The sequence below is a fragment of the Mirounga leonina genome, unplaced genomic scaffold (genome assembly GCF_011800145.1).
Source record: "Mirounga leonina isolate KUSES-001 unplaced genomic scaffold, KU_Mleo_1.0 Mir_82, whole genome shotgun sequence".
Lineage (NCBI taxonomy): Eukaryota > Metazoa > Chordata > Mammalia > Carnivora > Phocidae > Mirounga > Mirounga leonina.
The window spans coordinates 20,823,698-20,836,485 of NW_023270825.1; the positions used below are offsets into that span (position 1 = coordinate 20,823,698).

General features: G+C 39.2%; 1 protein-coding gene across 2 annotated transcripts in view; it reads left to right on the top strand.

The window, feature by feature from the left end:
* Nucleotides 1-12,544, top strand: part of SEL1L (SEL1L adaptor subunit of ERAD E3 ubiquitin ligase) — a 57,261-nt gene extending 44,717 nt beyond the window's left edge. For both annotated transcript variants that reach the window (XM_034992919.1, XM_034992921.1), the window contains 5 exons: nt 403-568; nt 1,133-1,207; nt 1,944-2,116; nt 5,872-6,000; nt 8,278-12,544. In XM_034992919.1, the coding sequence (XP_034848810.1) occupies nt 403-568; nt 1,133-1,207; nt 1,944-2,116; nt 5,872-6,000; nt 8,278-8,487 (753 nt within the window). In that variant the 3' untranslated portion in view covers nt 8,488-12,544. The remainder of the gene's footprint in view (nt 1-402; nt 569-1,132; nt 1,208-1,943; nt 2,117-5,871; nt 6,001-8,277) is intronic.
* The last annotated feature ends 244 nt before the right edge of the window (nt 12,545-12,788 follow it).

Sequence of the window (12,788 nt, forward strand, 5' to 3'; positions counted from 1 at the left end):
AGTGGCATTTGATGAATGCTTGGCACAATTTCCAAACTGCTCTGTGCTTCAGTTTCCTTGGTTGTGAAACGGGGCACTTAATAGGACTTACCTCATGGAGTGGCCCCCATGACCTCATGGGAGCTCTAAGGGAAACTCTGTACCTACTGTACATAAAGCAAGCACTAGAACAGTGCCTGGCAAGGGTAATGATATATAATTGTTTACTGTTATTTTTATAAACCTCTTCTAAAGACTAACTGAAAACTTCAAATAAAATCCCAGACTTGTGTATGTATTTAATAAAGCTACCAGGGATGCAGAGATGTAGCCCCGCAGTCACTTATAGCCAAAGTGCAAAACTGATTTTCTGGGATATGTTCCTTATTTTGTTACGGGTTTTTTTCCCCCCTGTTCTCCCAGTTGTTTAAGAACGTCTGTGAACGAGGCCGCTGGTCCGAGAGGCTTATGATGGCCTATAACAGCTATAAAGACGGCGACTACAATGCCGCCGTGATCCAGTACCTCCTGCTGGCCGAACAGGGCTACGAAGTGGCGCAGAGCAATGCAGCCTTCATTCTCGATCAGAGTAAGGTTCACTGCCGTCCTGCCTTGCCTTTAGAATACAGAGGCTCACGTCGGGTCACCTGTTCATGCTTAAAGCGAAAAGGCACAGAGAAAAACTTCTTTATTGTTGTAAATTGACCTTAACAACACGTGAGTAATTTCCCTCAGCTCCCTAAGCCAGCCAAGTTAGTGTTACATGTTAGAGTTGACAGTAGAAATCGATTTGCCATTCGTTTCACAAATCCATCTTCCAAAATACAGCAGATATAACAACATTGTTTTTCCAGCAGTACGTAGGTCCATAGAAGCAGCTCAGTAGTTAGTCTCCTTATTAGTTCTGTGGATACAACATGTTGCAGGGAAGTAGTGTGTCCTGGATAGAGGCAGTGATTCCTTTGAACTTGGTATTTTATTCTAATACTAGTTTAATGTCAATACAGTGCTTTTTTCATTTAATATTTGCCATATCCCAATTCTTGTTTAAATTATGTTCTACATAGCCACTCTGGCTTATAAATGAACCCTAACAGTCTAGTGCCTATCTTTCTTAAGTGCCTGATTTGTATATACTTCATCTTCCCCATAGGGGAAGCAACCATTGTGGGGGAGAACGAGACTTACCCCAGAGCTTTGCTGCACTGGAACAGGGCCGCCTCTCAAGGTGAGTGACCGCTACTTTCTAGGGAAGAGTTTCACCCCGGGACCTTTCTTTACTGTCTCCGTTTTGTTTTCTTACCTCCCACAAAAAACTAAATAATGTCATTCGTCAACTTAAAATTAGGCAGACAGACCCACAATATTGCTTAACTTGTTTGCATCATGATTTATTTATTTTTAAAATGGCAATTCTAGTCTCTGGGTTTCTAAATTGAACTGTGAGGTCTTTGTACTGGACATTTATATCATGTTATGGTTTACTCTTTGATTTTAGTGTGAGGCCCATGTTCTGTGTAAAATGAGAATCGAATAGAATATATAATAGAATACTAGTCTAAAAGCCCTTTTTTTGAGTCTTTCTTTCTCTCACACGCTCCTTTCAACCTTGCCTGGCTGTCCCTTCTTCAAACCTGAACCGTGTGGGCCCGTTGAACTCCTGCTTTACGGTGTAAATGGCAGGTAGACTAGAACATGCCCATTTTGAGGAGTGTTACCCTGAAGTAGGGATTACCACCCACCTTGCTTTACCCCCCTGACTGTTACAAAGCCTTCCTCAGAAGAGCAACACCTCTAGTTTAAGTCTTTGTTGCATTTATAGCTTGGTTGAGGGTTCGTTGTGAAGTTCATGCACTACAAATCGAAGTTCCGTGTTTTGCAAGCATGCAAGCAGGAGCAGCAGCGGTTTGGTCTGTTGTGAGCACGCTTGACCTGCCGGCGGTTCTGCATTTCATTTTGTTCAGGCTATACCGTGGCCAGAGTTAAGCTTGGAGACTACCATTTCTATGGCTTTGGCACCGACGTCGACTACGAGACCGCGTTCATTCACTATCGCCTGGCGTCTGAGCAGCAGCACAGCGCCCAGGCCATGTTCAATCTGGGCTACATGCACGAGAAGGGGCTGGGCATCAAGCAGGTGAGTGTGGCTCCCGAGCGGTGTCCGCACGGCAGCCGGCTCGGGGAATCGCCCGCAGTTCTGCAGAAAACAGGCGTTCTTCGGAACGTGCGCCCACTCCAGGTACTAAGTCATGCGACGGTTCTGCAGTATTTCACAAGCCCATCCTCGCATCTCTTTCGCCATCAGACACACTCCGCTACACTTACGATAGCAAGCCAGGAACATTCGTTGAAATGGAAATGCGGGGCTGCCGCAATCGGGGGAACTCCTCGCTTGAGAAACTGTCCGTCCATCTTCAGCCAGATTCTGTTGTTTCTAAATTATTCCAAAGTAAATTAAGGTGTTTGCGACTGATAAACGTATTTCTGAGTCTAATGCCTTCCTAATACAGTCTAACATTCTCCAGACCTGTGGTTTGCCTCTGTGCCCTGAAGAGGATTTTGAAAAGCTGTGTGTTCTCCCGTACATGTTTAATTTGACATTAAAAATTATCATCATGAGCTCCAAAGTGTCTAAATTCTAGCTATTTTAAGCACCAACACTTGATAAAAAATGACTAAATTACTCTAAATACCAAAATTTTAATATAATACCCTCATTATTAATTTTTTAAATACACAGCAAATTTATTAAATGAAAATGGTATCTTTTCCTTTTCTTCCCGAATTCATATTTTTTTTTTTAAAGATTTTATTTATTTATTTGACAGAGAGACACAGCGAGAGAGGGAACACAAGCAGGGGGAGCGGGAGAGGGAGAAGCAGGCCTCCCGCAGAGCAGGGAGCCCGATGTGGGACTCGATCCCAGGACCCTGGGGTCATGACCTGAGCCGAAGGCAGACACTTAACGACTGAGCCACCCAGGCACCCCTCTTCCTGAATTCATATTTTCAGTCCATTATTCCCAAAGCATCCCATATTAATGTAATGTTTTTAGTGCTTAGATATTTTACTGATCATTTGATCATACTTATCTGAAACAAAGTATACTAAATTCAAATTTTAAATTTTATTTCCTGTGATTATAGGCTCTAAGTGTTAAGAAAAGTTCATGAGATATTATTAGTCATAGTTGGTTAATTATCAATACAGTGATGAATAAATCAACATAATACTACAAATTTCACAAAAATTTTACTTTTGTGATTACTGAAAATGCATCATTTAATGAGATGAATGCAACATCTTTTAAAAATTAGTTTAAGCATCATTGAGTAGATTTAGCATTAATTTCATTTTTCATTTTTATAAATATATGACTGGAATCTTGTTCATATAAACAAGTATATACGAAAGGGAGGAATCTTATAGCAAGGTCACTTAATTCTTTAAACTGCTTTAGAGTTACATGCTGTCTCTTTTGGGCTACTGTAACAGAATGCCATAGATTGGACGGCTTAAATAACAGGATTTCTCACAGTTCTAGAGGCCGGGAAGTTGCAGTACACGGTGGCAGCGGATTTGGTGTCTGGTGAGGCCCTGCTTCCTGGGCCAGAGAGAGCTGTCTTCTGGCTTTTGTCCTTAACCTGAGGAGAGAGCAGGAAAGGAGCAGCAAGCACTTAGAGACTCTTTTCAGGATGCTAATCCCATTCATGAGAGCTCTGCCCTTGTAACCTCATCTAATCCTGGTAACCTCTCAGAGACCTCACCTCCTAATCCCAACCATCGCAGGAGGGAGTAGAGTTTCCACAAAGAAATTTAGGGGGGATGCAAACATTTAGTCTATAACATGTGCCAAAAGTCAGAGTGATCTGTCATTAAAATTATTTTCAGTGATCTGTCACTGACAACTTAGTTAGGTCCCCCTTCAGTCTTGTTGAAAGCAAGGAGTTGGAAACTAGAGACTTGCAAAAGATGTATTTATTCCCTGGTCACTGGAGTCATTCACTTTCTCAGTTCCTGGGTGAAGTGCCGAAAGGCACTTGAAAGGTAAAATAAATCTTCTAAGGCACAAGATTTATCAAATAACTAATTATATTCCTTACTCTGTCACTTAGAGACACTTTATTGACCTAATGTGCTTAAGATCAAGTTGTTCATTTTCATTTTGCTAATGCACTATTTTTTGTCCAAGTGCCTTTTATTTTACCACATTTGAATATTAATTTTTTTTAATTCCCATATGTAAATTTTTATATTTCACATTTATATTAATATTAGGTACTTGAATATAGTTTTATCAAGACTCTAGAACTGCAGGCAGAGTGCATTCAGCTTGGGGAAGATTCTGCCATGTTATCAAGTTACTGAAGCCTCTCTTGGTTGTCAGGCCAGTCAGCCAGATCAGACTTGGCTTCTGTCAACAAGTCTGACTTCACTTTTTTAATTCAAATGAAATTAATATGTGTTTGATGACTAACACAAAGATTGCACATAAGTTATGGTTTTTATGGGATACACTTCATTATAATTTACTAAAAGCAATCAAAATTAAAGTAACAACTCTGTTTTTGTAATAGATTAGAAGCTGAGAAAATTAATCAGTGTGCCTTCTCATAATTTAATTTGTAATATCTTATATAAATTCTTGTGAATAAAGACTATGATAAAAAGCATAGTATTTCTTTGATAAGAATGGGGGTAGGGAACTATGGGATGCAACTTTTAAGAATAATCATGTATAAAAATCAGAATGATTCCATTAGTTTTTGTAAGACATTATGATCACCTTTTCCTATTTCTTCCCATTTTTTAAAGAAAGAAGCATTCATACTACTAAAAACTATTCAATTCAGCATCTAGTACAGTTAGAAAAATATTAAGGACTAAATGAGGATTGATTATATGGAATAAATAATTCAGGATGTAATTGATAAGATTTAATCACCCTATTAAATCATCCGCACAGAAGTCAATGTTATCACATAAAGTTTGATCCATGATCTTGAAAAATGTGGCAGTCCAAAAAAAAACTTGTTACACTTTTTTAAAAACCAGACTAACTATATTTTTAGTGTTAGTAACAGAAGAGAACCTTCTTTTTAACTAATGACACACCCTAGGGATAGTTTAGGGAACAGCTGAAAGTAACTGCTTATATTGAACTATGTGGAAAAAGTCCTTTTTAATGTTAACCTTTCTTTCCCGTGTCTTAAGGAATTCTTTCCTTGGAGCTTGGTTGTTCTTTGACAATAGTCAGGGCATAGAAAAAGTGAGGTTGTAAAATGAAAATTTCACAACGTCCCACTGTGCCGTTCTGCTTTTATCTGCATGCAGAACACTCCAGTCTGGGCCAGAATTCATAATGACTTCTTTCACCTTTTACAGAAATATGTCTAAGGCAGGGAAACGCAGAATGGGTTTACTATCCATGCAAGTACCCTCTGAGAAATCATGAGCATGTTACTAGGTTTGAAGATTACTGTTCCAAACTGAAACCAGAAATTGCTTATACTGACTGAAGTTTTAAGAAAAATTAAATGAGACTTAGAGGTGGCCCCCGGAAATCTTAAGATTGACCTGTGTTATGCATAGGGATGCAGCTGTATGCAACGCATCTGCACAGCAAATGGGATGTCAGGCAGGAGGAACATGAGCTAAATCTTAAAATTTTTCAGTTAAATTTTTCAAAATTAAGCAGTTAGATAATTAAAGAAATATTACCCAATTACAGGTTGGGTTTTTCCTTTAGGTACGGGAAATTTTGAAATGAAAACTTGAAAGATAAAATAAATCTTCTAAATATATAAACTGATACCCGAATGTATAAGCTAAATAATACTATTTTACTTATTTTAACAAGAGATGAATTTTGGTTTATTGCCTATATTCTAGGATATTCACCTTGCGAAACGTTTCTATGACATGGCAGCTGAAGCCAGCCCAGACGCACAAGTACCAGTCTTCCTAGCACTATGCAAATTAGGTGTGGTGTATTTCTTGCAATACATACGGGAAACAAATGTAAGTGTTCCCTGCCTCTTTTTTTTTTTTTTAAGATTTATTTATTTTAGCATAGCATGCGTGAATTGGGAGAGGGGAAGAAGGAGAGAATCCTCAAGCAGACTCCCCGTTGAGTGTGGAGCCTGATGTGGGGCTCAGGCCCAGGACCCTGAGGTTGTGACCTGAGCCGAAATCAAGAGTTAGCCACTTAACTGACTGAGCCACCCAGGCGACCCTCCATGCCTCTTGTAATTAAAATACAAATGATGTAAGCTGCTCAGTCCAGAGGTTTGTATCTAAAAAGTTTGGGGAGAGGGGAGGAGTGTCCTGCCAGTGTCTGGTCCTATCCCTTTTTCCCCCAGGTGAAGTACCAGGAGATTGCATCGGGTGTGGGGTGAAGGTAGCCACAGAGCAGTACGTTTCCAAGTAGCATTGGATGGTGGCTCCAGGTGCTAAAGCAGTTTTCATTGATGCAAGTGTCTTCTGGTTTAGAGAAAACTGAGACCAACACTTGGCAATTTGGAACAGTAGTTAACTAAATTCAGTAAACAGTAAATCCGATGACTGCCCAGCAATGACTCAGCCCAGTCCCTTAAAAAGAGAATTTTTAAAAAAAGGGAGAAGTAGAACCTGAGAACCTGCCCAGGCTGTTGTACTTCAGGTTCTTCTGCTGGTGTAAAACATGTTTAAAACACCGCTAGAACTTCGTTCTGTAAAAATACCTTGAACTACTTAATTAAGCTAACCCACCCAGATAAGAGGTGGGTTCCCTATTCCTTTCAAAACTACTGACCTAAGTTACCTGTATTTCTGGGTAGGTGCTCTTGGGTTCTCCTGTTTCACATTTGCTTTACCTCCACTTCCTCATAATACCTGATGAAGTATTTAACCCCAAAAGTCCTAAAACATAGGCAGAAACAAAGGCTATTTAACTTGAATTCACTCCAGACCAGGATAGGATACTTCAACCTTTTGTTAAGATCTTTTAGGACAGGTTGATACGCCATTTCAGCATTCGATTCCAGAACGGGCTTTTCCTCCTGTGTGACACAGATGTAACTGGAGTCCATGCTGCTCCTTTTGCAACCCTGTCCTGTGCTGCCGAGGGCCTCCATGCATGGTGCTCTGGAGGACCGGAGGTGTCGGACTCCGTCCCCCTGATTGCTTATACATTTGTAATGGCAAATTTATAGTTGCTTGATAGCATGAACCAGGCATGCTGTACCCTCCAGTAATGGAAACAATCCTTGTTCCTTTAATTGAAAAGCTAACAGCATGGCAGCCTGCTGTTTCTGTCAGGGCTATTGCAGACCCTTGTCTCTCACAGTTTGTAGGACTAAGAAACTGCTGATTATAGTCCAGGATTTGGTCATGCATTATTCGATCTTTGTTGTTTTTTTAATACAGAAGTATAAAGAAGACAATAAAATGCTCCATAATCCTACCACATAGATATTCCAACTAAAAAAGAGAATGATAAGAGTGAGAAAGTCAGACGGTACAGAAAACACAAAATCTCCTATCACAGGTCCCACCCCAGGAAACACAGTTAATAGTTTCTTATAATCTTTTTCCAGAAAAATTTAGCACCTGTACCTACAAATATATATTACGGGGACATTTTAAATATAACTTTATTTCAGTATAAAGGGTTATACCCCATGTTTATTTCCTTCGTAGGTAGGTAGCAGTCCGAAAATATCAGGAATGACTTCTCTTAAGTGACACTAAAACAAAGTATCATAGATGAAGAACATAACTTTTAAGTTCAAATTCAGGTGTTAAAGATTTAGTGAAATCCTATTAAAAAGCATTAGTCATTCGGCTATTAAACGTTGGAATTCCTTCCATCATCAGTTACACGAGAGAAGACGTGAAATCCCCTGCTGTCGTTAGAACGGGGCTTCTCAGCGGGGTGCCGTCACAACTAGGTGACAGGCGTGCTGAGATACGATCATTCCCCACCTTGGCTCTCCACTGTCCCCAGTATTCCTTGCAAGTATTTTCTGTGAAAAATGGTAGGAAATGAGTGGGTTGGATTACTGATGGAAAGGAACCCTGTTAGACACTTTGTATCACCTACTGTTACAAAATTCGGTTCCTGAGACATGTTATTTTTTGAGTTTCAGTTGAAGGCTTTTAAAGCCACTTTTTTTTTTAATTGCATTGCAAAATGTTCCTAAAACCAGTGACTTTAATAAGTTCTGTATTCATCTCTAATTTGCAATGTAACTTTTTTCCTAGTTCCTTCTCTGACATTCTGGTGATCATAATGATTTTTGTATTATTCTCATTAAGATTCGAGATATGTTCACCCAACTTGACATGGACCAGCTTTTGGGACCTGAGTGGGACCTTTACCTCATGACCATCATCGCACTGCTCTTGGGAACAGTTATAGCTTACAGGCAGAGGCAGCACCAAGACATGCCTGTCCCCAGGCCTCCTGGGCCCCGGCCGGTGCCACCACAGCAGGAGGGGCCACCAGAGCAGCAGCCACCACAGTAACAGCCACCGTGTCCAGCCTTGGTCAGTGACAACCAAGGAAATTGTCTGTGGAGAACACTTGCATTGGATTTAGGACTTCGGATCAGTGGTCACCTCCTGGAAGAGGCACAAGGAAGCATTGAATTCCTAAAGCTGCTTAGAATCTGATGCCTTTATTTTCAGGGATAAGTAACTCTCACCTAAACTGAGTTGAATGTTTGTTTCAGTACCGTATGGAATAACAACTCTCAGTGCCCCCCCCCCTTTTTTTTTCTGGAAACATATGAGACACTCAATGTCTGCCGTACCCAGCTGTCTTTCTTGGGTCCTTTCGGTCACTCTCTCAATGTGCATAAGTTCTTCTATCAACCACCTTTAAGGTCTTGTGCATCAACACTAAAAACTGATCATTGTAAAAAGGAAAAAACAGTTAGTTGCAAGTTTAACCTTAACATGTTTGGAAGTCTGAAAATAGAACTTGCCTTTTAAGTAAAAAAAAAAACAAAAAAACAAAAAAAGTCTTCAGATCGTTTCAGAACTGCAATAACTGAGAAACTTACCAATCCACATGCAAGTATACATATTCAACATATTGGTTATTTTAAAAGGGAAGGCTGGGAGGTTTCTTATTATTGGTGATTGTCATACTTTCTACCATACGTCTTTCCTTCAAAGACTGAAAGGCGTGTTAAAGAGTTTGATGTGAACTTCACTTCTCTGGAATGGAATATATAAAACATTGTGAACTGACTTCTTGAGCTAACATGTGAATTTGCCCCCACTTACTCAGTGTAATTTGCTTGTTTGTTTTGAATATACAGAGCCTTGATCCAGAAGCCAGAGGATGGACTAAGTGGGAGAAATTAGAAAACCATATTAAAGAACTCTGGGTGGGGTACAGAGATGATAGACACACTTCCCCGAAAGATGAAGCATTTGTTCCCAGGATTTTACTTTGCATTTCTTACTGCAAAAGAACAGATCTCACCCTCCTGAATTCTTTAGATTTGAAATATTATTGCCAGGATGTGGCATACAGTGACTACCCTTATAAAACTAAAACTCAGAGAATTTAAGATGCATTAAACTCAGTGGTTGAGGAAAGCCAAAGCCTGTTTATACTGTTCAGGTCGATTTTTACTTCTGCAGTTTTCTATTACAGTAGAAAGTCAGCCACTTTCTTAGCTGTCCTATGCACCACCCTCCCACTGGTAAATGTAGGAAAATCAAGGCTATGACACTTGAGAATTGCCTGGTCAAAAAGTGTGGAGCACAGCAACAATACAAAGAAAATCGAGGACTTCACATATCCTGCAAATGAAGAACTTTAAACTTAAACCTAATTTGTATTTTTATTGTCAGATGGTGGTATTCACCAGCCTATGTCTAGTCTGAGACTACGTTGGTATCTGAGCAGGCTTTCTATGCCTCCTGACCTCAGTCTGTTTATAGTAACCTTTCTACTATTTTTTCCATAATCCCTCATCTGCCAGAAAACTTGAAGAGCTTATTACCTGTAGAGTTGTAAGACTTTGGTTTTTGAAGTTGGGATTATATTTAGAACTAGATTTAATGAGTCTGTAATGAATGTGAAGGCTTTCAGTGTGAAGTCGTACACTCTTTGTGTGTGTTTTAGAGTATTATGAGAAACCTGGTAAGCAAACTTTACTCCCACATAATTGCTTCCAAATTTGAAGAGGTGGCCACAGAACCATATGTATAAGAGAGTATCCGAAAGGTAGGAAGTTTGACCCTCCAGAGCGTCCTGTTGCTTTGGGCAGCTCTTAAATAGAAAGATGAGTTTGACCTCTTACGCAGAGAGAGACTTGAGTGCAGTTGGTACAATATATTGGTCTTCACCACTGCCACTTCTCCCCACCCTTCGAAGATGAGTAGAGTTCACGGGAGCGGCCACGTTTCATTTCGAAGGAACTGTCTTAATGTATTTAAATGTTTTAAAACCCTCCAAGATGACTGAACTTCCCTTTCTCTCCCTCTGCCATCCATCCACTTGATTTCTGCTTTAGCCACATTTTTTATCTCTAGCTTTACCTCCCTCCATTTGTGCTTTGAAGAGACATTTCGTAAAGCAGCGTGCACTACCTAAAGCCAGATGGGAAGGCGCAGTCGTGTTCTTCATGCAATAACAAACTTCCTGCTAGGTTACCACTACCTGCCCTGTCCTTTTTATTACTGATATTCCACATAGCCTCTTCCTGGCTTGTTTCCACCACCTGCTTGTCCCCTGGGTCATTTGCTCCAGGAAATTTGAACAGTGTATTTAAAACAATTTTGTTCTATGGCTTTGTGACTTCAGTCCTTACGACTATCTCAAAATACTTTGCTCCCTTTTTCTTCTCTGTTCATGGGACATAATACCTAGGCAAGTAGGAACTGGGTTTGGTGTTTCTCCTAAAATAATGCTCAATACTTACATAATCAAATGGCATCCATTTGAATAAAATGACAGTAACTAAAGCTAGTTAATGTCAGTGACATTAAACTAACTCCGGGATTCAGGAGTTTTAATGTTAGAATTTAGAGTTAGCAGATTGAGTGCAGCTTCATTTCTCTGTGGTAGCCTGTCTCCTGACCCCTTTAGCCTGTCTTCCTGCCTTTGAAGGTGACGACAGTAATACTTGGCTTATATTCTCCTCTGCGTTTGGTTTGTGGTTAGTCAACTGTTCTCAGAGTTTTGAGACCATCTGTTTGCTTCTATTTTATGTTACAAAGGTAGCATTGGTGTTTGGGTTTTTTGTTTTCTTTATTTGAAATTTTTGTTTCTGTTTTCTGAGTAAGGCTTACCTTATTTTTGGTTAATATTCAATGGCACAGAAAAAGTAAAAGCCTTTTTTTTTTCCCCAAAATTCATTATTTTAGCACTTGAATGAGATTAACTTTGGAATCATTTACCTTAATACGCTTGAGGATTTGTTACCCTTGTGCATATAAGGTTAATTTGTGAAAGTTTTACTGCTAAGCTTTTCTAGCTCTGTACCATTGGGAAGTTGTAGAAACTTCTACTGTGATCTGACCATGATCGGATGCTTTTATTTAATTAAGGAGCTGCTGTTGCCTCCAGGAAACTTAAGTATTTTGTATAGGATTTTTTTTTTTTTTTTTTTTTTTTTTTGGCTTCATTTTTCCCTCCTTCCTTTGCTCCTTACATTTGTTCTTCAAGCCAGCGTTTTGGAAGTATGCATGCAAGCCTGTAAATGGAGACCACAACTCTTCATGTGTGTAGCATGTGTATTACTGTCTAGCTCCATCTACAAAAAACTTCCTTTACAGAGGTTTGGACTGATGTTTCACATGCACATTTCAAAACAAACAATGTCAGATAAACAGCCCCTTTACCTGCCAAGAAGAGCAATGTGGGCTACTTTGCCCCGATGACAGCTAGTATTTGTTCTGGAAGTGAATTTAATATGTGTTGCACAATATTATGACTAGAAGAATGCAAGAAATTAAAAAACTTCTGTTTTCATGAAAATCTTTTTCCTCACTCATTGCTCTCCCATATAAATGAAAAATATAGTTTCTGAACACCATATTGTCTGAGCCACTACCTGATTTTTAAAATGTGTGTAGTCCTTGAAGCTAAATTTCTCCTTTCACTTTGTATTTCTAGAAAACCTAAAATATCCCAAGTAAAAATGATTTGTATTTTAAAGTGACTATTTACAGAAGCAAAACTCCCAATTCTGTGTGTATGAGAAGGATGTCCTGGTCACGTGCAGGAAAGCCTCTCACATGCACTGTTTTTCCTATCTGGAATGACATAAGCTGACACTAGTCTCTTTGATTTAAAAAAAAGAAATCATAATGTCAATACGATCAAGGTATAACCACTATCAATATTTAGGAGAAGTTTAAAAAGACCATAAGCTGGCATTGGAAGGAACACCATGGTAGACTTTTTTGTAAATTTATTTTGTATTTAATTAAATACAGTATAAAGGCTGGTGAAGTGTAATATAATTGTGTAAACAAATCCTGTTAATAGAGAGATGTACAGATTCGTTTTGTACTGTATCTTGAAACTTGTGAAATAAAGAATCCACCTCTGGTTATCCTGTATGCCGTAATGTGCCATGACCAAGCAACTTTCCAGTCAGACTTTTTTTTTTTTAATCTGAATGATTCCATTTTTGATGGACCTTTCTGGAATTTTAGAAGCTTCTGGGAGCGTTCATTTGGGGCAGTTTGAATCCATCTTTCATTTACTTTTAACTCTCCAAATTCAGATTTTTATAAGTTGAATTTTGCCCTAGGGACAATATGAATTTGCTAAGAAATGTTACCTTTTTTTTAACATTAAA